Below are 21859 nucleotides of genomic sequence, written 5' to 3'. Positions count from 1 at the left end.
TGGTTCTCCTCTTCTCCCTCTTCTTCTTCTATCAAATCTTCCAGATCTTGTAATCGTTTATTTAGCTTCTCCGCAGTGTAGGCCGCTCCTTCCTTGTAGCTGGGTCTCGCTTGGACCGGTATGGGAAGGGGGTCTGCGGGGGGTCTAGACTCGGTCTGTTGGTCAAGTTCAGGGTCGCTTGCTCGTTGCGGTGACGCTGCTCTTGACTGCTGTCTCGACGAGTTCCTTGAGCCCCTGGCGGAGGGAGAGGGAGTTGTCCTTTTGATCAGCTGCTCTATTAGTTGCGCTTGTAGTCTGTCGCGCTCTGCGTCTCTTTGGGCACCGGCAGCGGCGCGCTGGGCGTCGGCCCGGTCTCTTGCCATATTCTCTTCCATCTGGAAGCGTCTCATCTCCAGACTTGTGCGCTGTTCTTCGCTCCGTTGCTGTGCTTGGAGGTGTTCGCGCTCGCTGGTCGCCTGGGCTTGGAGACGTTCGCGCTCGCTAAGCGTCTGTGCTTGGAGCCGATCGCGTTCGGTAGAGGCTGTCAGGCTGACGAGGAACGCCTGTTGTAGTATCCTCTCCGCTTCGCTGGGGGAAGGCGGTAGTGGAGGTGAGCCGCTCCTGCGTGAACCGCTCCTGGGGGTACTCGTTGGGGAGTCCTGGAGCTCTAGTTCCTCGGCGCTCTCCTCTTCTTCTTCCGTGCAGAGTTCTCTCTCTGTAGGGTTGTCTTCCTCCCGGGGCGTGTCGGGGACTACTTCTTTAGTAGTGGCGGGGGGTAAAGGCATGTCAATTCCCTCCTGGTCCCCACCGTGGGCTTGGTCAGTTACATTAGGACATACTAGGGCCTCTGTGGTCGGGGAAACCTGGTCGTTAAGGTCAGACATAATTTTACTTTCTACTTTTACCACGTTTACCGTTTGTCGAAGGCTAGGTAGTTGACTGACAGTGTAAGCCTCTAAGTACTGAGGTGTCTGTCGTCTGCGCCGCGGGCGTTCTAGGTTAGGAGGATCGTTTCGTGGAGTGTTCATCATAGGCCATTTCGATATTAATAACACTATATTAATATTACACTAGTTACCATCCGGCTCGAAGGACCAATTGTAGCTGAGGGGTACAATTCCCTGACTGTATTGTTAGATATGATATTTAATACCACTACCTCATGTACTTTAACTTCTGGCCACCCAGTACAAGATATAAGTATGATGAACACTTTCCCACCTGATGAAACGAACCAACACAAATGTACCAAATCGAATATTTAATACAGCAAAGGGTGTATACAACATTCACTTAATTACATTTATGATTTGAAATATTGAATATGCACTTTTATGGCAAATGAGTATTCGTAGGTAAATCAACATTGAATGTCCAATCTCTGGTTGCGCAGGGAGTAAGTATACAACCTGGAATATTTAGGAAACGATAGTGATGGTACTTAAATGATTATAGCTGGATACACTAAGGGGGGGGGGGGGGTCCCGCTGGTTGTAAGACAGTAGGAGGGGGGGGTTAGAGAAGCCGCTGGCGGTATCCCATCTGGCCGACGGTGTCTTGGGAGAATCCAAAGTCTTAGACACAGTGCCCACAGAACCTCGGGCCGCAGACGAATACAGCTGGACCCTCTGTGGAACGGTATCTGCCGGTCCACAACGGAGAGACGTGGTGCGACCTCACGTGTAGAGCGCCGCCTCACCTGGAGTCCTCTCCGGGGGGTAATTCAACACTCGACAGTGTTGGCCTTTATCCATGGAATAATCAAAGCACACAAAGCATAATCCAAGAGCCGTGGAAGGCTCGCCGTCGTCGGGTAGAGTAATCCAATATACAGGTCCAGTCGCTCTTGACCCGGAGCTCCTCGGATGCAATCACCACTAGGGGTCTGACCAGCCTGGATAAGCGTCCAGATAACGTCAGGAACGATGGGGGTACTGATAACTGTAGAACTCGAACCGAACGATGCACCATACATAAATAGACTATTATTAGCTTAATAGAATACGTCCAACTCGACGGTATGGTGCCAAACTATGACCATTCAACTATTAATCTACACGATATCTCAATGCCTATTCTGGGCCAAGTAGGCCCTACTACACCGCACGTGCTTCGTGGGGAGGCTTTTGCGTCTGTCACTCTGTTGGAGGGTAAAGAACTGGACTAAAAGAAAGTTCTACTTTACGAGCGCCATATATATATGCGCTATGAACAAATAGTACCACACGTATTTCGCCCGACATATTACTGCGCGGAACCGGGGGTTTGCCTCGACATGTTAGGCGGCACGATTGAACTTGGACCTAGGGGTATAGCAACCTGGCGCCAGGTTCTCGTCCAATGGTAGAATGAAACTATTATGGGCTGTTTAGTAGAAACGGGGATATTCAATGCATATTGTACAAGGAATATACAGGGGATATCAAACGATATACAAATACAATTAAATATATATATATAAATAAATATACATATTCGGTTTAATCTGATCCTTCACAACATGCATCATTGTTTACAATGAACGGGTGGGGCTAGTCAAAGGACTGGACACGGGGACAAGTTAAACATGAATTAATTTATTATAACACTCCGGTAGTTTCGAGTCGTGCTGCAGTGCCTACGCACCACAGCTATTCTATTATATACTGCTTTGACGCTTCCTCCTCATCGTTGATTGCCTGTAGTAGCTGCATCTAACGTTAGTAGCTAACGTTAAAACCGAAGTTGTCGGCTCATAGGTTCTGCTTAGGATAATCACAACAATACTTCCGGTCCAATCGGTGGGCTTCAAAATAAAAGTCTAAAACACCGGAAAAGACGGAGCGGTGGGCTTCAAAATAAAAGTTTTGGGAAATAAATTTCTCAAAAAAAATTCTCTAACCGGTCGCAATAATATCGCTTATCGCGATATTTTCGGGGGCAATTAATCGCCCAGCAAAATGTGTTATCGTGGCAGGCCTAGTCGCATCTTTCCACCTGCGCGGCTCGATCTTTCAGCGTCAGGGGTCTGGGCTTTGGAGGGGCCCCGCCCCCGTCGCTTCCTGATTCTACTGCGCAGGCGCACCAACCGACCTGTAGGAGTCGCTGTGCACAACGCCCGATCCCCACCCATCAGTTTCCCTCCCCCTAATACTGCCAATGTGTTAGTGCGGACGACCAGCTAAACTGAAAGCAATGTGGAGCGCTGGGCTCGAACAGGGAGATGATCTGTTTGAGCCCAGCCTCCAGTATTCGTGGTGAGCGCCTTGCCCACTGCACCACGTAGCCGCCCGGGTATGTAGATATTATAATTACTATGTTTATATAGTGGATCATACAAATACAATAGATGTTTTGGAACTTTTGATATGTATTGCCCCTCAACAGGCCACAACTGGGCAACATTAAATTATGCTTGTTAAGCACTATACCAAAAATAAATAACAAATATATACTGATTGATTGAACATTTTAATTAACAGATTGCAGAATGGGTACAGCAGTACGGCTCAATACACACAATTGTTAAGGGGATGCAGATCAGAGAAAGACTTTCGTCTTGTTTACATCAGGGTCCCCCATTTTCAATTCATGACATTTATGACATACACAACATACAGATATAAGAATCTAATCGAATCATTCTAAACTAATCTAATCATGACATTTAAGACATGCATGACATACAGATATATATCTCTGCGCACCAGACTGTGCTATTAAACCAGGAAGTGCAGCACTATGTTGAGCCTGTCAGCAGTAGAGCCACTACTGCCCTGCGCTGCAACACAACAAGAGTGAACCGCGGTCTCACGCTGACTGCTCGCTTATGTTGTTCCGTTGGATTTGTTTTGGATTATTTGGGCTCAAAGCGTACACTACACGGACCCGCGGTCTCACGCTGACTGAATCGCTTGTGTTGTGGCGCTGTGTGTCAAGACTCTGGATGCGTTAGACACCCGCCCACCTCTACCTCTGATTGGCTTTGTGCTTGGCTTGCGCACTGCCCACTAAACAAGGAAGAACATATTGCCTCTCAGCGCAGATATCTGTCTGATGAAAGAAACAGGTTCATTCATAGTAACGCGCCGCATTTTTTTGCAGTAACGGTAACAGCGTTATTAAGATTGCAAGAGTAATCCGTTAGATTACTCGTTACTGAAAAAACGAATGCCGTTAGTAACGCTGTTACTTATAGCGCCGTTATTCCCATCACTGATTGTATCCATAGCTATAATATAGAATATAGTTATAGCTCTACAAACAAAGGTGACTCAGTCCTATATTTTAAAGCGTGGCAATGCAACCACAGGGCCATGGCTAATCCCCGGCGCTGAATGAGTTATGCAGAAACTATTGTCTGTTTACTTTACTGATAACTTTAATATATCATTGCGTAACTCATACGTATGTTCAGATGAGCTTAATATTTGGTTCTGATTCTGGCATAGCACACAAATATTAACATGCCAGTTGCCCATTTGGACCACTTAATGGGTCAGGTTTATACAAGATGATGACGAAGAGCCACTGTCTTTAATCTCCCCAGTAATATCAGCAGATCAGCAGATATGCATAGATTAGGCGTAATGCTTTTTATTTGTAGGGGCCAGTTGTCTCCATCCAACAACCTTGAAGGGCTCCTCTTCTGCTGTGTCCAATTAGTCTGCTCACTTTGCCCCACTTTCTACAACTGCTATCAGACCAGAACACAAAGTCACACTTTGTACAACTGCTATCAGACCAGAACACAAAGCCCCACTTTCTACAACTGCTATCAGACCAGAACACAAAGTCACACTTTGTACAACTGCTATCAGACCAGAACACAAAGTCACACTTTCTACAACTGCTATCAGACCAGAACACAAAGTCACACTTTGTACAACTGCTATCAGACCAGAACACAAAGCCCCACTTTCTACAACTGCTATCAGACCAGAACACAAAGCCCCACTTTCTACAACTGCTATCAGACCAGAACACAAAGCCCCACTTTCTACAACTGCTATCAGACCACACAAAGTCCCACCGGGCACCTCTTCTTTCAAGGCATAATCTATGTCCAGTCTAGTTTGGCTTTTTGATAACGCTATAATAAATGTCAGCAATGCTAGTTGGAAGTCATAGTTTCGTACTAGGAGCAGATGTATTGAATCAGTTACTCTGATTCCATGCTGACAGTTAGTGTGTTTATTAATACAGTCGATTAGAAAGTATTGATTTAGTTACTCGAGTTTGTGTGGGCGGTCTGTGTGTTTCATACTAGCAGTAGGTCTGCTGTATTGAGTCCATGTGCTGACAGTCTATGTGTTTCATTCTAGCGGTAGGTCTGCTGTATTGAGTCCACGCTCACAGTCTGTAATAATAATAATAAATTATATATTTGATTTGTAGGGCGCTTTATAATTGTGGAGCAAATCTCAAAGCGCTATATTGTAAAAGAACATAAAAGCTAGCAAGAGAGTAAAAAAATAATATAAAATAAGCAAGACTAAAACTAGTAAGGAGTTAAAAGAACACTAAAACTAGTAAAAGAGTAAAAAAAACATAAAATAAGAAGGGCTAAAACTGTAAAAAAAAAATTAAATAAAAATAAAACAACAACATAAAATAAGAAGGGCTAAAACTGTTAAAAGAACATAAAACGTGTGAAGCTAAAACTAGATACAAATCTAAAAAAGGATCTATTAAAAAGATGAGTTTTGAGGCCCTTTAAAAGCATCCACAGTCTGTGGTGCTCTCAGGTGGACAGGGAGAGCATTCCACAGTCTGTGTGTTTCATTCTAGCAGTAGGTCTGCTGTATTGAGTCCATGCTATACGGTTGGGTACCAAACCCGGTACTTTTAAGGGTACCGACCGATTTTACATCAGTACTACCGAGTACCGATTCATGCTAGATCAATTGGTACCAGATTTCAGTACCTTTACATGTTTAGTATAAGAGCGTAATATTACTAGACAAGAAAGAGCCTGTTTCCAGAAATATATATATTACTGTCCCCTCTCTTGGGTCTTTGGATGGCGAGATATTGTTGATATTTAAACATTTACAATCATAATACACGATCATGCAATTTATTTTGTGTGGTCTGTTACAACAATAAATACCAAAATGTTCTAAATAAATAACAATGTTGAAATTAAGAAGTTTGGACTTATTTTATTACAACTGACATTTTTATTTATTTACTTTTTACAAAGAGATGGAGAGAGTTAAGTACCGGAAAAAGTCAAATGTGAACGGTACCAAACCCTAAAATGCTGACAGTCTGTGTGTTTTCTAAATCAAATCAAATCAAATGTATTTGTAAAGCCCGACAACACATGTTAATGTCCCCATGGGCCGGGCACGTCTTCTTTAAACAAGTTAAGAAGAAACATCACAATAAATCAAGAACAAACCAAAAACACCATAAAGTCCAAAGAAAGTTTAATAAATAAAATAAATGAATGCAACACTCCCAGACATACCCCACGTCAAGGTAAGGAAAAACTCACTAAAACCTAGCAATAGGAATAATGCACCACAGGCAATGTGGAGGAGAAGGGCCGTTCAAGGGGGGATCTCCCTTCTTAGATGTTTCTACCTTTGTTGTCCTTGATGTCCACAGCTGCCTGGGTCTCCAACAGCAAGGAGAGCAGCTCCTTGTGGCCACTCAGAGCCGCGTGGTGCAGCGGGGACAACCTACACACACACACACACACACACACACACACACACACACACACACACACACACACACACACACACACACACACACACACACACACACACACACACACACACACACACACACACACACACACACACACACACACACACACACACACACACACACACACACACACACACACACACACACACACACACACACACACACACACACACACAAACACACGTAAATACAGTGTCTAAAGGACACAAATATGATCAGTGCAATTGGACATTGTGGGTCATTCTGTTACATTCATGGGACAGGCCTACTGTACTACATACTGTACATGTATGTTTATTTATGTGGTATGATCAAATACCAGAGCATAAACTTTGCTGTAGTGATCTCCACACAGTATATCCGCTCCGCCCCTCAGCTCTCTGGGAGGAAACAGGGGAGGGAGCGCACATGACCTACTTCCATTAATAAGCCATCTCTCTCTACCCTGGAGCCACACACGCTCACACTGTGCCTCTGTGTGTGTCTGTGTGTGTGTGTGTGTGTGTGTGTGTGTGTGTGTGTGTGTGTGTGTGTGTGTGTGTGTGTGTGTGTGTGTGTGTGTCTGTGTGTGTGTGTGTGTGTGTGTGTGTGTGTGTGTGTGTGTGTGTGTGTGTGTGTGTCTAATGGATCCCTGGTGAATATAAGGACGGCCCCCCTGGAGTTGAATCAACCAATCATCAGTCATTAGACAAGAAGTTGACTCCAATTATCTGACTCCAATCATCATAAAACAAGATCTTTGTTATCTTGATGGAGCCAACTGGAACAGATTCACTAATGGAGCGTGTGCAGAGAAAAAGCCTGACCACTGTTGTGTCTAAAGATAGACAAAAGTCATAGCTGAACATATGGAGTTGGCCGCTATACTATTTCATAGCAAATCAATGGTTTGTTGTTACTGCTAACGTGATGAATCATAGTTTGTCTTGACACTCAGTACGGCTGACGATATCTCTCCAAGGCAGTAGGGCCGAGTCCAAACGTTCGAACATTCGGACCTTCTTCGTTACGTTGGCATTCGAATCTTAACTCATTCAGCGCCAGAGGGGGCTGTTTACTGTGTGGTTGAAAGGCCAACGCTTTAAAGTATAGGAATACGTGGCGGTGTTTGCAGGGCTAAAACTATATTATTAGTTTTTTTATGCTTTGATCGTCACCAACGGAATACGTTACACAGTACATTACACACATACTGTACGCTCCGATCGCAATGAAGGAATTCTTGGATCAACGCAAGATTGATACCATATAGCCCTTACCTTGACTAGGATGTACCCCAAAAAGAATATTCCAATTATCTGATCGCCATTCCAAGTGTCGCCAAAATAATCCACCAAAGAACATGAATCGGGAGTGTTTGATTCTTATAAATCCATGCGTTATAACCGCTCATCATGCCCGACAAGGAAAAGTCTACCCGGACCTATATAAACGACGCACACCCAAATACACAGAGTTTCAAAGGATGTGCAATACCGGCTGCAACCTACCAGGCGGCGGTATTGTACTTTTGCGATCTCAGACCCATTCCCAATGATAACACCAGGCTCTCTGGATGGATAATGAATGGAAATATCGAATAAAAGAAATAACGGCCAAAACCCGACTATACTCGGGTCTGGCGCTGAACGTTCGGCGAGTTAACCCGACTATCATCGGGTCTGGCGCGGAAAGTGTTAATGGGTTTGAACCTCCGCTTTAAAAAAAAATATTTATTTGAAATTCTTCTTTTACATTTATTTATTTACACAGAAAATATATATCAGAATGTGATCAGAATATCACATTACTATGTTGTGTTTACAATAATTCAAAAGTCACGCGTGAACACAGGACAACAACAGTCTAGTCGAGATGAGGAGGGGTCACCGACATACTATGAGGAAATGAATCAATCATGCAAAAAAGAGAGTTGAGTGACTCACACTCAACCGTCTTATTTCATAATACAACGTTTCCGAATGGACGTTTGGATGTTTTGACAGTGGAATGTCATCCAACTCTCTGCGTAGGAGTATAGCTCCAGACTTTATACCCGATGACATCACAAGTTTGAGTCTCATGTTCACAAATATTGATTGGACTTTCTTAGGCCATGGCAATAACATAATATTTTAACTCTTAATTTGGAGTTGGCTACGTTGTTATATTTCTTACAAAACATTTTTATTGATCAGATTCTAACCAGATTCACAATGTTAGTATAGCGGTCTGCTGTGACAGGAGAGCGTGTTGCAAGGAAGGAAGGAGGGAGGAAGGGAAGGAAGGAGGGAGGGAGGGAGGGAGGGAGGGAGGGAGGGAGGGAGGGAGGGAGGGAGGAAGGAAGGAAGGAAGGAAGGAAGGAAGGAAGGAAGGAAGGAAGGAAGGAAGGAAGGAAGGAAGGAAGGAAGGAAGGAAGGAAGGAAGGAAGGAAGGAGGAAGGGAAGGAAGGAAGGGAGGGAGGAGGAAGGGAAGGAAGGAAGGAAGGAAGGGAGGGAGGGAGGGAGGGAGGGAGGGAGGGAGGGAAGAACGAAGGAAGGAAGGAAGGGAGGAAGGAAGGAAGGAAGGAAGGAAGGAAGGAAGGAAGGAAGGAAGGAAGGAAGGAAGGAAGGAAGGAAGGAAGGAAGGAAGGAAGGAAGGAAGGAAGGAAGGAAGGAAGGAAGGAAAAAAGGAAGGAAGTAAGGAAGGAAGGAAGGAAGGAAGGAAGGAAGGAAGGAAGGAAGGAAGGAAGGAAGGAAGGAAGGAAGGAAGGAAGGAAGGAAGGAGGGAAGGGGTGGGACAAAAATAGAAAATAAGGAGAAAAAAGTGGATCAAAGAAATGTATATAATATAAATAATAATAATAATAATATGTGATAGACTTGCGGTGCCAGACCCTGATCTGATCTGAGGTCTGACTTGTCACTTGTTTTAACTTTAACTTCACTTTTCAATGGTTGTATCTGGGACACTGGATTCCAACGGTAACATGGTTGCATGATGACGTTTAGAGATCTACCAACCGTCTACAAAGGACTTTTTGACAGTGTAAGCTATAATAAACATGTATCTATAGTTATTAGTGGGGTTTTGTTTTAGGTTAGCTTAACAGTTAGCTTTAGCACAGTTAGCTGTAGCTTGTTGTTGCGTCTAAGACCCTCCAATGCTAGATTTTGATTTGTTTGAGGGGCTGCAGCCTTCCGCACTCTTGTTCTGTCAGAGAAATATGGAGAACAGGGTTTCCATGTTTGTGTTGGAATTCATCAGCAGACATTTCCCACCTCAAGTGATTCGGAAACACTTTATGATAGGGGACAGCTAGAAAGAACTGTACGCACGGCGTAAAAAATCATTGGCTGTGATCTTCCTTCTGTGGCCTCTATGCCGCACACATCAGACGGAAAGGGGAGAAGGTGATCGGTGACCCCTCTCACCCTGCTTACTACCTCTTTAACCCCTTCCCTCTGGTAGAAGACTCCAAAGTCTCAGGTGTAGGACATCTCGTTCTAAGAATAGCACATATCCCGAGGTTGTCCGTCACCCGAACTCAAGCCCTAATGCACAGGCACTTTGTACTATAAGGGCTAGCACTAGCCGACAGGCACTTTAAGGCAATATGCACTTTAAATGGAGCACTGAGCTCTTTTATGCACTGTAGCATTTTTTTTTTTTTTTTTTAAATGTTTGTGAAATACTTATTCTACTTCAGGGATTGCATTGTATGTATTCTTGTATGCTTTTATATTGTATGTATTTATACTGTATGTTTTTTCTACTGTTTTATGATGAAATGAGCATTGCACAGAGACAAATCCCAATCAACCATGTGTTGAAATGGCAATGAAGTATCTATCTATCTTTATAAGAAGTTATATGGAAACGTGTCATTTTCATCCAGCATTTCTAATAGAAATGTTAAATACTTGGATGTTAACATGGTCAACTAGAAGAGTACAGCCCACCGCCAAGGCTTAACAATCTCCCCACTTTGCTGTGACTTTCACAGTCAACATTTTACTAGGATGACAGAGACGAGAGTTCAGGGTGTGATTTGCCAGGGGGGGGAGCCAGTCTACACACCTGAGACTCATCACGTCATCACAGAGCCAGGATAAGAGGCCTGCCCCCCTGAGACTCATCACGTCATCACTGAGCCAGGATGAGAGGCCTGCACCCCTGCCACTCCTGGTCCGAGTGTTGTTTCACCTGCCTTGGTATTAGGACTCTTATCTGGACCACTATACATAATACTATATATTTATAGTGTGTTTTGTGAGCTCTGTAGCCTGCGTCGTTCTAACCCCTGTTCTCCTGTGTGTAGGATCACACACCTCCGGCCTGCACCCCCACCCCTGGACATCACCAGCCTGGAGTATCCTGGGACCTCATGGACACACACATCCCTCACCTGTACTCAGGGGCGTCATTTTGGTATGGCAAGGAATACGGCCATGAGTAATCCATTACTTCTGGTTAGGGATGGCCGTGAGTAATCTATTACTCCATTACTTGCCGTTTCAACTGAACTTTTTTTTCTTTGGTTACCACCAAATACTTTCGCCAAAATCTCACTCTGAAATCTCACTATAAATGGTGAAATGGCTACATTTATATAGTGTTTTTATCCAAAGCGCTTTACAATTTGTTCCTCACATTTGACCCATTCACTCCCATATTCACACACCGACGGCGGAGGCGACCATGCAAGGTGCCAACCTGCTCATCGGGAGCAATTAGGGATTAAGTATCTTGCTCAAGGACACTTCGCCACGCTGCCCATGCAGGAGGAGCGGGAATCGAACCGGGAACCTCCGGATTACCAGATGACTGCTCTACCTCCTCTCACTCTGAAATCTCACTCTGAAATCCTGAGTTGTTGCAGAAAGACAACACTGGAGGCTGTGAGCATGAGAGCATAAGGATTGTGTTGTGTTGAAATACAGCTATATATAGTGTGAGTTTCCTCATTTTGCTCACTTTGACAAATTTGGGGAGTGACCTGCTGCAGACAGAGTGGAGGTAATGTAATTATTACTGCTGCAGACAGAGTGGAGGTAATGTAATTATTACTGCTGCAGACAGAGTGGAGGTAATGTAATTATTACTGCTGCAGACAGAGTGGAGGTAATGTAATTATTACTGCTGCAGACAGAGTGGAGGTAATGTAATTATTACTGCTGCAGACAGAGTGGAGGTAATGTAATTATTACTGCTGCAGACAGAGTGGAGGTAATCAGGTAATGTAATTATTACTGCTGCAGACAGAGTGGAGGTAATGTAATTATTACTGCTGCAGACAGAGTGGAGGTAATGTAATTATTACAAATGGTAACTGTTTTGACTGACGATATGCATTAACCGTCTGTAGTGTGGTAGTGAGAGGGTTATAAAAATGTATTTCTCTAAACAAGTACTACTACTACTTGTAGGTACTCACAAGTACTTCACAATGTCAGGAGTGTGATTTCTTCAGCTTCAGATGTTATCATTTGATTTGTTTTAGTGCACCCTCTCTGAGCACAGCCCACACTATGCAGAGCTGCCTCTATGCCTGTACGTCACAGCCTGCTAACCTTCTGTAGTGTGGTAGTGAAAGGGTTAACATTATGTAGTATGGTAGTGAAAGGTTAACATTATGTAGTATGGTTTGAAAGAAAATGTGGCTACAACGTCGAATTGGATGTATTATACAGAGTATGACTAATGACCAAAAATGTGTGTCATAACATTTGTTACTTATGTTACATGTTACATGTTACTTATGTTTATAGTGTCCTATATGTTACTTTATGTTTATATTAGATATTTTTTTTATATACACCGTGGGAAGGGGGAAACTAAATTGCACTTCTCTGTATGTCTTGCACATTATAGCTACATCACCAACACTCTAATAAATTACAGGCCAGCAAGAACACTACGATCATCAACTGCTGGACTACTAGAGGCTCCCAGAAACAGTCAAAAAAGGATCGGTAATGCAGCCTTTATCAACTATGCCCCAAAACTATGGAATAAACGACCCCAAAACATCAGAGAAGCAAACTCACTAGATATCTTCAAAAGACAGCTTAAAACCTACTTCTTTGCTCAGGCATTTAAATTAAAATTCCTATCAAATTCATGTGTCGATTCTATGCAAATTTTATCTCGCTATCTCCTCCCTCCTCTCTGCCGAGACAACTCACATCTCCACTCCCCAGACTGTCGAGGTCGTCCTTACCCCCCCCCCCCCTCACTCTCAAGTGTGCTGGAGATAAGAACAGAACATAGTGTTCCTCCTACGCGCCCCCACCCCCCTCACCCCCGGCCCTGCTGATACGAATTTAAGACTGTGTGCCATTATTACTACCAAATGTAATAATTGTGAAAGCCCCTTGAATATTGAATATTACTATAATGAAGAGCACTGCTCTGTTGTAATCCAAAATTGAACTATTTTATATGTTAAATACCCTGTTGTATGTCTGCTCCATTTTATAATTCAAAATTGAACTATTTTATCACACTTTTTACTTCTTACTGATGCACTGCTCTGTTGTATGTTAAATACACTGTTGTATATCCGTTCTATTTTATAATTTTTAGACTATCTTTAAACCGAATCATTTTAAACTTTTTATTATTTGTATTACTGAATGAAACTGTAAACAGAGAACCTATTGGGATGCTAGATCCTAATGTGAAACACTGTGATTTACCTCTATCTTTTTCATGCTCGCTTATGCCTGTATTTTTTACTGTTGTGAAGCACTTTGAACTGCAACTTCTGTATGAAAAGTGCTATACAAATAAAGTTATTATATTATATTATGAAGAAACGACAATAAAGCTGACTTTGACTGATTTTGAACATTTGAGTTATGCAGTGATGTAGTTATCAGAAGAGTAAATGGACTATAGTGCTGTGTCTTTTCCGTACAAGGAAACAAGTTATGGCTGCGTTCATTGTCGTTTCCATTGACACTAGGGCTGGGTAAAGAAAATCAGCTATTTCCCGATTCTGAATCGATCTTCATTTTAATTAGCGATTATCTATTCATAAAATCCCAAGATCGATAAAAAATATATATAATAATAATAATAATTTTTATTTTTCATCCCCCAATTTAGTCGTTATGCCAATTCCCTTCCTGGTTGTTGCGCGCATTGCCCCACTGTCGGTCTGGGGAGGGTGTAGACCAGGGGTTGGCAATTAAGATTGGCCTCGGGATAGGCATTTTACATTGGTTCTCACAGCCCACGTGACCATTTCTAGCATTTCCATTGGCTAGTGACAGACATAGATAATGATTGTGGAAATACAACAAATCTATGAAACCGCTTACTGAGACATCACCCAGACGTGACATATTATGCAAAAGCCAATGTTCCAATAAAAAGTACATTCATGTAACTGCTTGAGAGTCAATTCTTAATGTAAACATTGATATTTTTTAATGTTAGAGGGTTCCTTGAACCATTGAATCGGAAATCGAATCGATTCGGGAAATCAGTGGCGATACTCAGCCCTAATTGACACAGTGAATAAACATGGCTGCACAGATGCCCTGAAATTAAATTATTCAACTTTTTGAGTTTGAACCACTAAAATGATCTAAATTGAAGCAAACTAGTTTCATTACTTGTTTGTGGACTAGCTCGCCGTTATCAGCCTAAAGACATGGCTCAAAAAGGACTATAATTAACCCTTTCACTGCCACACGACAGAAGGTTAACCCTTTACTATCACACAACCGACGGTTGTGTGGCAGTGAAAGGGTTAACCTTCTGTGTATTGTCACAGTGAAAGGGTTAACCGTTTTGGTAGTGCGGCAGTGAAAGGGTTAACCCAGATACTCAGCTAAAAGGCACCCTTACATGTTTTTATGCGTCTATGTTATGTATATGTGATGTGTTGTGATGTCATGTCTGTATGATGCATGTCTAAGCATCTCGTTCCCCTCCCCCCCTACAAGGACCACAATGGAAATAAGCTCTGAGTTTTTTGTGTCCATCCTTGGCACTATTTCCTGACTGTGCTTCTGTCACATGTTACAGTATTTATTAAATAAAGTCATTCATTCATTCCTACTGCCAACTGACTGGCCAATCAGGGTAACCGGAGTAGATTATGCAATGTTTTATGTTGATATCCAGGGGGATGGAGAGAAAAAATGGCTTTCGTCATCATTTTCACAATGACACATTAACACTTTTCCTGCCAATCACGTCGTACGACGGGTTTCAAGTTCATGCGAATTGTGCCAATAACGGCGTACGACGTGTTTCAAGTTCATATTTCATATTTTCGTCATGGTATTCATATTTCACTCACGGAGCCTTGTCATATGCTGCGGGAGCCATCACAACTCTGCAACGCTTCAATACTGCCACCTGGTGGCTGATCGGCGAGTTGCAACCGGAAGTGGATCTCTTGTGATACCGGTGCGTCTCCCTATTCCGTCCGGCCACTCGTTTATCGTCCCTGGACTCAAGACACACACCGTGGATATGAATCTTTGCCATAACTCAATAATCCACATGATTTGGGCATATATTAGTATTATACAAAGCGGAACTGGATCGCATCGATCCACATCACATAACTGGGATCTGTTTGCTCCACTATCATCGCTCAATGCTACGAGGAAGCTGCCGTGAGTTTCAGCGTTTTTCTTTATCATTTTCGATACAAACTGCTCTGATCTATATATCACCCATACTACATAAATCATTTAACGTCGGTCACGGAATTATAAACGACCCCCCCCCCCCCCCCCCCCCTCCGTTCACCCGCGGATGATCAGTCATAACGCTTAGGACCGTGTACAGTTGAAATTTTAATATAACGTTGATCGGTATCAAACGGCATTTGATAATCTAATATATGCGTTTATGTCTATATCTCACGTTCTAGGAAATACTGCAGAAAACGATAAAAACATATTTATACTCTAGACTGTATTTTCGTATGAATGTGTGAATGAAAAAGTAAAACGTTCCTACATCCTGAACGATAGCTAATCGATGTTGAATGGGCCATAGTAATGTCAATTTAGCAATACAATTTAAAAAGTTATAGCCCTGCAAAGAAGGTGAACATCTCCATAGACTTACAGTACTGGCAGAGAATGGTTTAGGATGATAAAAGTGGTGGCAGAGAATGTGTTAAGGTAATGTTAATCAATCAATGTAATCAACATACATTAGGTACAAAAAAAAAAGAAACCTTGAAAAAAGTGATTTTCATTGTACTGAATCTTAATGTAAAATGAGTAGAATGATCCAAAATAAAATGATGTATAGACTCTGTGGCAGACCGGCTGGCGTGGTAATAGACGGCCGCTATGTGTCGGCCAAGGTACTGGGGCATTATGCCCATATTAGGAGTTCCGGAGAGACTCCCGCCAGTGCAGGATGCAGTGCACCTGTGCCAGACGTGCCCGAGACAGGTGAGCGCAATCACCTGTCAATCAAGTAGCATACAAAATGGAGACAAAGATACAGAGGCATTGGAGTAGCTGAGGCGAAACCATATGGAAGGAGAGGACGTGAGTAAAGAGAAGAGAAGAGGAGTGATTATTGTCTGTGTGACCAATGCGCTGTTTATCTGCTTTTGGAAGGAGGACCCTGCTGTGTGCTATAACCCCTGATCGTCTGAGAACCTGCATGTGTATCGACCCCTGCTTGTCTGACGTCTCTTCTCCCGGATCATCCCCCGCCCGTACGAGAACCGCTCTCTGTGTACCGAACCCTGCTAACGGACCAAGACGATTCTATTGTATTACAGACTGGCTGACGATTACCCTAACCTCTCCTTTTCCCCTAAACAGTAATAAAACTGCTGTTAAACGTGCTTCTACCTTGTGCCGTGTGGGTTTTGTTCATTCCAATCTGGTGACAGCTCGTAACACCCCTGAGTCTCATACAAACATACAGTAATCGTTCTCAACCATCACTTAAGACCCAGTATAAGTGTGTTTATCTGCCTGGATTATTTTTTTCTATTTATACTTGTCTGGGCGTCAACCCTTGGGCAGTGAGTACATATTAACACTTTGGTTGCCTAAGGTTAAATTCATGATATACCATAGATTGCCAGCGCTATTTGTCTATGGAGAAAGTCCCCTTCTTTGCAGGGCTATAACTTTTTAAATTCCATTGCTACATTGCCATTATTAGGGCCCATTCAAAGTCCTATATGTATTGTTCATTGTGTAGCAACGTTAAACTTTTTCATTCACATATTCATAGTAAAGTATGGTCTAATGTATAAGTATGTTTTCATCTCTTTCTGCAGCTTTCTCCAGAACGTGATCTATAGCCCCAAATACATTATATTGATGATGCAATACAGTTTTATGGCAATCAGCGCGATATAAAAAATTACAACTAGACGTACTTCTAGAAGTTACTACACGTCATCTGATGTTGACCGGATGGGCTAGGGGCCGTTTATAATTCCGTGGGCAGCGTTATACCAATCATCTAATGTGGGTCAAATGTTGATAATAGCAGTTAGTATCGAAGACGGTAACGTTACACGCTGAAACTCACCCCAGTCTCCGCGCGCCGTTGGGCGATCATCGTAGAGTTGAAATCTTATCATTATGGGATGTAAATTTACCCGGTCCATCTCCAGCTTGTATAATGGTATATACGTCCAAATCATGTTGTTTATCGAGTTATTGGCAATCGATCACTGTGTAGCGTGACGAGCCAGAGTCCCGGGACCTATAGCGAGCGCCCGGAAGTAATACGGACGTCTAGCACAACCTCTATGGCACATCCTGTTAAGCGATTGCGCCGATCGGCCACCAGATGGCGCTCCTGAACCGCCAGAGAGCTCAGTGGGTCCTGCTGGTGGATCTCAGGCCAGCGGAGGGGACATATGAATCCGATCGCAGATTTTTGAAATATTGATATAAGGACGCTGTACAGCGTCCCCCGGCAACTTGAGCATGGCCAGCAATGACGTCAAAACACGTTTCATGGCAGTCAAAGTGTTAAAAGGAATATATTTACATATTGTATTGGAATGTACAATGTGTAGTAGTACGTATTACAAATATGTACATATATTCAGCATTTCAAGAAGAAAATTGCGGCTTGTTCCCTCATTGTTCGTTTCTCTACCTAAAGTTGAACCTGAAATATGTTTCTGACAACATTTTAGTGGTAAGTTTTATATGATATTGCTGGATCTTGAGTCGTATTTGCTTTGCGATGCCTAGACAGTTTGGTCTGCGCTACGTTCCATGGTAGAGCGTAGACAGTCTGGTCTGAGCTACATGGTAGAGCGTTTGTAAACACCACATAGGATTATATCTCAGAGGTATATGGATGAGGAGGCGTTGTGTTGAACGCTTGAGCCCTGGCGTCCCTCTCCAGGGGCTAGTGCTCGTTGGGATTATCAATAGTATTATTACTGATATTAACTTTTCATAGTGTGGACATTTGGGTTGTATGAAAATGAGCTAATATGGGGCGGCCGGGTAGCGTGTATATTTTCCCTAACGGAGTTGCACTTCCACGTTCGGTTTGCGCGATCTGATTGGCCACTGACGTTTTTTTCAGCGCCAATCGCGTTACTCCTAACAAACTGGTTAAGCTTGGCGACTCTTTCGAAGTCGCTCTCTTTTGAAGTTGGTTAAGGTTAGGGTTAAGGTTAGGGTTAGGGTTAGTTGGTTAAGGTTAGGGTTAGGGTTAGTTGGTTAAGGTTAGGGTTAGGGTAACAGCCTGCTGGCGCGATTGTTAGGAGTAACGCGATTGGCAGATGAAAAAAACGTCAGTGGCCAATCAGATCGCGCAAACCGAACGCGGAAGTACAACTCCGTTAGGGAAAATCTAAATATACATGCGGCCGGGTAGCGCAGCAGACTAAGCGTCTGTCTACCACCACAGAGCCAGTGGGATCAAATCCGGCTGTGGTGCCTCCGGTGTGGGTGGGTCCTGGTCGTTGTAAACAGCAACTCCTACAGTTCGGTGGGGGCGCCTGCACAGCGAGGGAAGGATCTGGAGGGAGGTAGTGTGCTCCTTCCACACGTTACACTCTCCCAGTGAGAGTCCGCGCTGCCAGGTGAAAAGAAGCGGTGGGCTGGCTACACATGTGTCGGAGGAAGTATGTGATAGTCTACGTCCTCCCAGACCGACGGTAGGGGGTAGAGTGCGCAACGACCAGGAAGGGGATTGGGAATTGGCATAACGACTAACATTGGGATGGGAGAAAAACGGAAAAAGAAGGGGGGGAAAGATAATAATTTTTATTTTTTAAATGAGCTAATATGAGTTGCATAAGATAATAGAGTGTGAAGGGGGTAGGAACTAGGAATACATACATTTACCAATCCTACTCCTTTTTTTATTATTTATGTTCAAAACTAATTCATTCGTTCATTTTGGCGGTGCTCTGTATGTCTAAACAAAGCATTCAAAGCAACCCTTTCAAAGCAGTGAAAGGGTTAACCGTCTGTAGTGTGGTAGTGAAAGGTTAACCTTCTGTAGTGTGGTAGTGAAAGGTTAACCTTCTGTAGTGTGGTAGTGAAAGGTTAACCTTCTGTAGTGTGGTAGTGAAAGGTCAACCTTCTGTAGTGTGGTAGTGAAAGGTTAACCTTCTGTAGTGTGGTAGTGAAAGGTTAACCTTCTGTAGTGTGGTAGTGAAAGGGTTAACCGTCTGTAGTGTGGTAGTGAAAGGGTTAACCTTCTGTAGTGTGGTAGTGAAAGGTTAACCTTCTGTAGTGTGGTAGTGAAAGGGTTAACCGTCTGTAGTGTGGTAGTGAAAGGGTTAACCTTCTGTAGTGTGGTAGTGAAAGAGTTAACCTTCTGTAGTGTGGTAGTGAAAGGGTTAACCTTCTGTAGTGTGGTAGTGAAAGGGTTAACCTTCTGTAGTGTGGTAGTGAAAGGTTAACCTTCTGTAGTGTGGTAGTGAAAGGGTTAACCTTCTGTAGTGTGGTAGTGAAAGGTTAACCTTCTGTAGTGTGGTAGTGAAAGGGTTAACCTTCTGTAGTGTGGTAGTGAAAGGTTAACCTTCTGTAGTGTGGTAGTGAAAGGGTTAACCTTCTGTAGTGTGGTAGTGAAAGGTTAACCTTCTGTAGTGTGGTAGTGAAAGGGTTAACCTTCTGTAGTGTGGTAGTGAAAGGTTAACCTTATGTAGTGTGGTAGTGAAAGGGTTAACCGTCTGTAGTGTGGTAGTGAAAGGGTTAACCTTCTGTAGTGTGGTAGTGAAAGAGTTAACCTTCTGTAGTGTGGTAGTGAAAGGGTTAACCTTCTGTAGTGTGGTAGTGAAAGGGTTAACCTTCTGTAGTGAAAGGTTAACCTTCTGTAGTGTGGTAGTGAAAGGGTTAACCTTCTGTAGTGTGGTAGTGAAAGGGTTAACCTTCTGTAGTGTGGTAGTGAAAGGTTAACCTTCTGTAGTGTGGTAGTGAAAGGGTTAACCTTCTGTAGTGTGGTAGTGAAAGGTTAACCTTCTGTAGTGTGGTAGTGAAAGGGTTAACCTTCTGTAGTGTGGTAGTGAAAGGTTAACCTTCTGTAGTGTGGTAGTGAAAGGGTTAACCTTCTGTAGTGTGGTAGTGAAAGGGTCAGCAGGTACGATAATTAGAAAACTGAAAGCTTGGCCTGATGGATGCCGCTAGAGGAAAGGTCATGGGTTCACCAACATCAATAGGCTTCTTCCTCTAAGGGTCATGAATGTTCAAAGCCATAACCTTTCTGTTTGCCCTGAGGGTGGCACTAGAGGTCATGAGGTCACACACATCAAAGATTTCTTTCTCCAGGAGTCATGAATGGACACGCAGATTTTTGGTTTTAGATATATCTTGTTCATAGACTGAAACAAACAAACAAACAAACAAACAAACAAACAAACAAACAAACAAACAAACAAACAGGGATGAAAACATAACCAGAGGCAATGACTTGGTGCTTGACTTGTGACTGGATGATGTGTACAGTATGTATCAGGGGTGTAAAGTACTTGAGTAATTGTACTTTGTTACAATACTTAAGTACTGTTTTTGGGGATTTGTACTTTACTCTAGTATTATTAGATTTTTATACTTGTACTTTTACTCAATTACATTTCAGAGAAAAAAAACATACTTTTTACTCCTTACATTTAAAATGCAGACCTACAAAGTACAAAGTACAAATCTCGCAGGTCCAACCATTTTATTTATTATATTTGTTTCTCTGGCCGAACTAACGTTAACGTTATTAATCCTGCGGCCGCATTCAGCCAATCAAATCCCCATCAATGGAAAATGAACCTGCCCATACCCATGCTGATTGGTCCTTGTGCAAGACTATAAAGCGGGGATCTTTGATTAAACACCTGCTATCAGAAGAATAGACGGTACCCATACTTTCACTTAAGTATAATTTCTGGGTACTTTTTACACCCCTGGTATGTATGATGTGAGGAGAATAGACAGACAGACAGACAGACAGACAGACAGACAGACAGACAGACAGACAGACAGACAGACAGACAGACAGAGACAGATAGATAATACTTACCCATCTGGGTCTTGGATGTTAACATTCACCCGCTTTGCTGCTCCTAACAGCTCTGAAACACACACACACACACACACACAGACACATCAATATTTCTGGAAAGCAAGACCAATTAACTGGATTTAAAATAGTTCGGTATTTGAAATCATCCAGAAGTTAATTCGATTTAATTCGCTCTTTCCTGCTGAGTGGCTGAGAGAGAGACCATCTCGGTCATGCGGGAGATCGGGGCTCTGGGCTACGTTTGATCCTCCTTGTGATAATTATTCTCTTGACCTCGACAGTGAAAGTGCAGGAGAAAATCACATGAGATGCTATAAAAGCTTGGCTCATAGAAAGGTTGCTCGGGCACAGAGCCCTCGAGTAGCCGGGGCTTCCGGAGAGGAAAGGCATCACGTTATGCGTTTTAGAACTGCTTTTACAGTAACCATAGTGTGACTGTAACCATAGTGACCCAAATGCTTCCAAGCTTCAAATCGCTGCCATGGTAATCAATGTGATACATTTTACCCCCAAATGGGCCCTCATCAGCACAAGATCTAGTTTATAGAAATAATAATCCATGGGCGGCTGGGTGGCGCAGCGGACTAAAGCGCTCGTCACCAACGTGAGAGACACTGGTATCGAATCCGGCTGTCAGCGTTGCCTCCGGCTTGGGCCGGCCGTCATACTGGCTCAATTGGCAGAGTCAGCGGGAGGGGAGTCGGTGGGGTGGTATTCTGGACGT

At 43.2% G+C, this 21859-nt stretch overlaps 1 protein-coding gene across 1 annotated transcript in view; it reads right to left on the bottom strand.

Moving 5' to 3' along the window:
• LOC311231931 (uncharacterized protein) overlaps positions 1-21859 on the bottom strand; it is a gene marked incomplete at its 3' end in the record, with an annotated part of 185622 nt that overhangs the window by 102327 nt on the left and 61436 nt on the right. The window contains exons 2-3 of the mRNA XM_084318565.1: positions 21133-21184; positions 6550-6647 (exon numbers count right to left, since the gene is read on the bottom strand). Coding sequence (XP_084174691.1) covers positions 6550-6647; positions 21133-21184 — 150 coding nt within the window. The remainder of the gene's footprint in view (positions 1-6549; positions 6648-21132; positions 21185-21859) is intronic.

The sequence above is a fragment of the Notolepis coatsorum genome, assembly GCF_963971535.1.
Source record: "Notolepis coatsorum genome assembly, chromosome: 7".
Classification (NCBI taxonomy): Eukaryota; Metazoa; Chordata; class Actinopteri; order Aulopiformes; family Paralepididae; genus Notolepis; species Notolepis coatsorum.
Note: the sequence above shows the minus strand (reverse complement) of the source record. Positions and strands in the feature narration are given on the sequence as shown.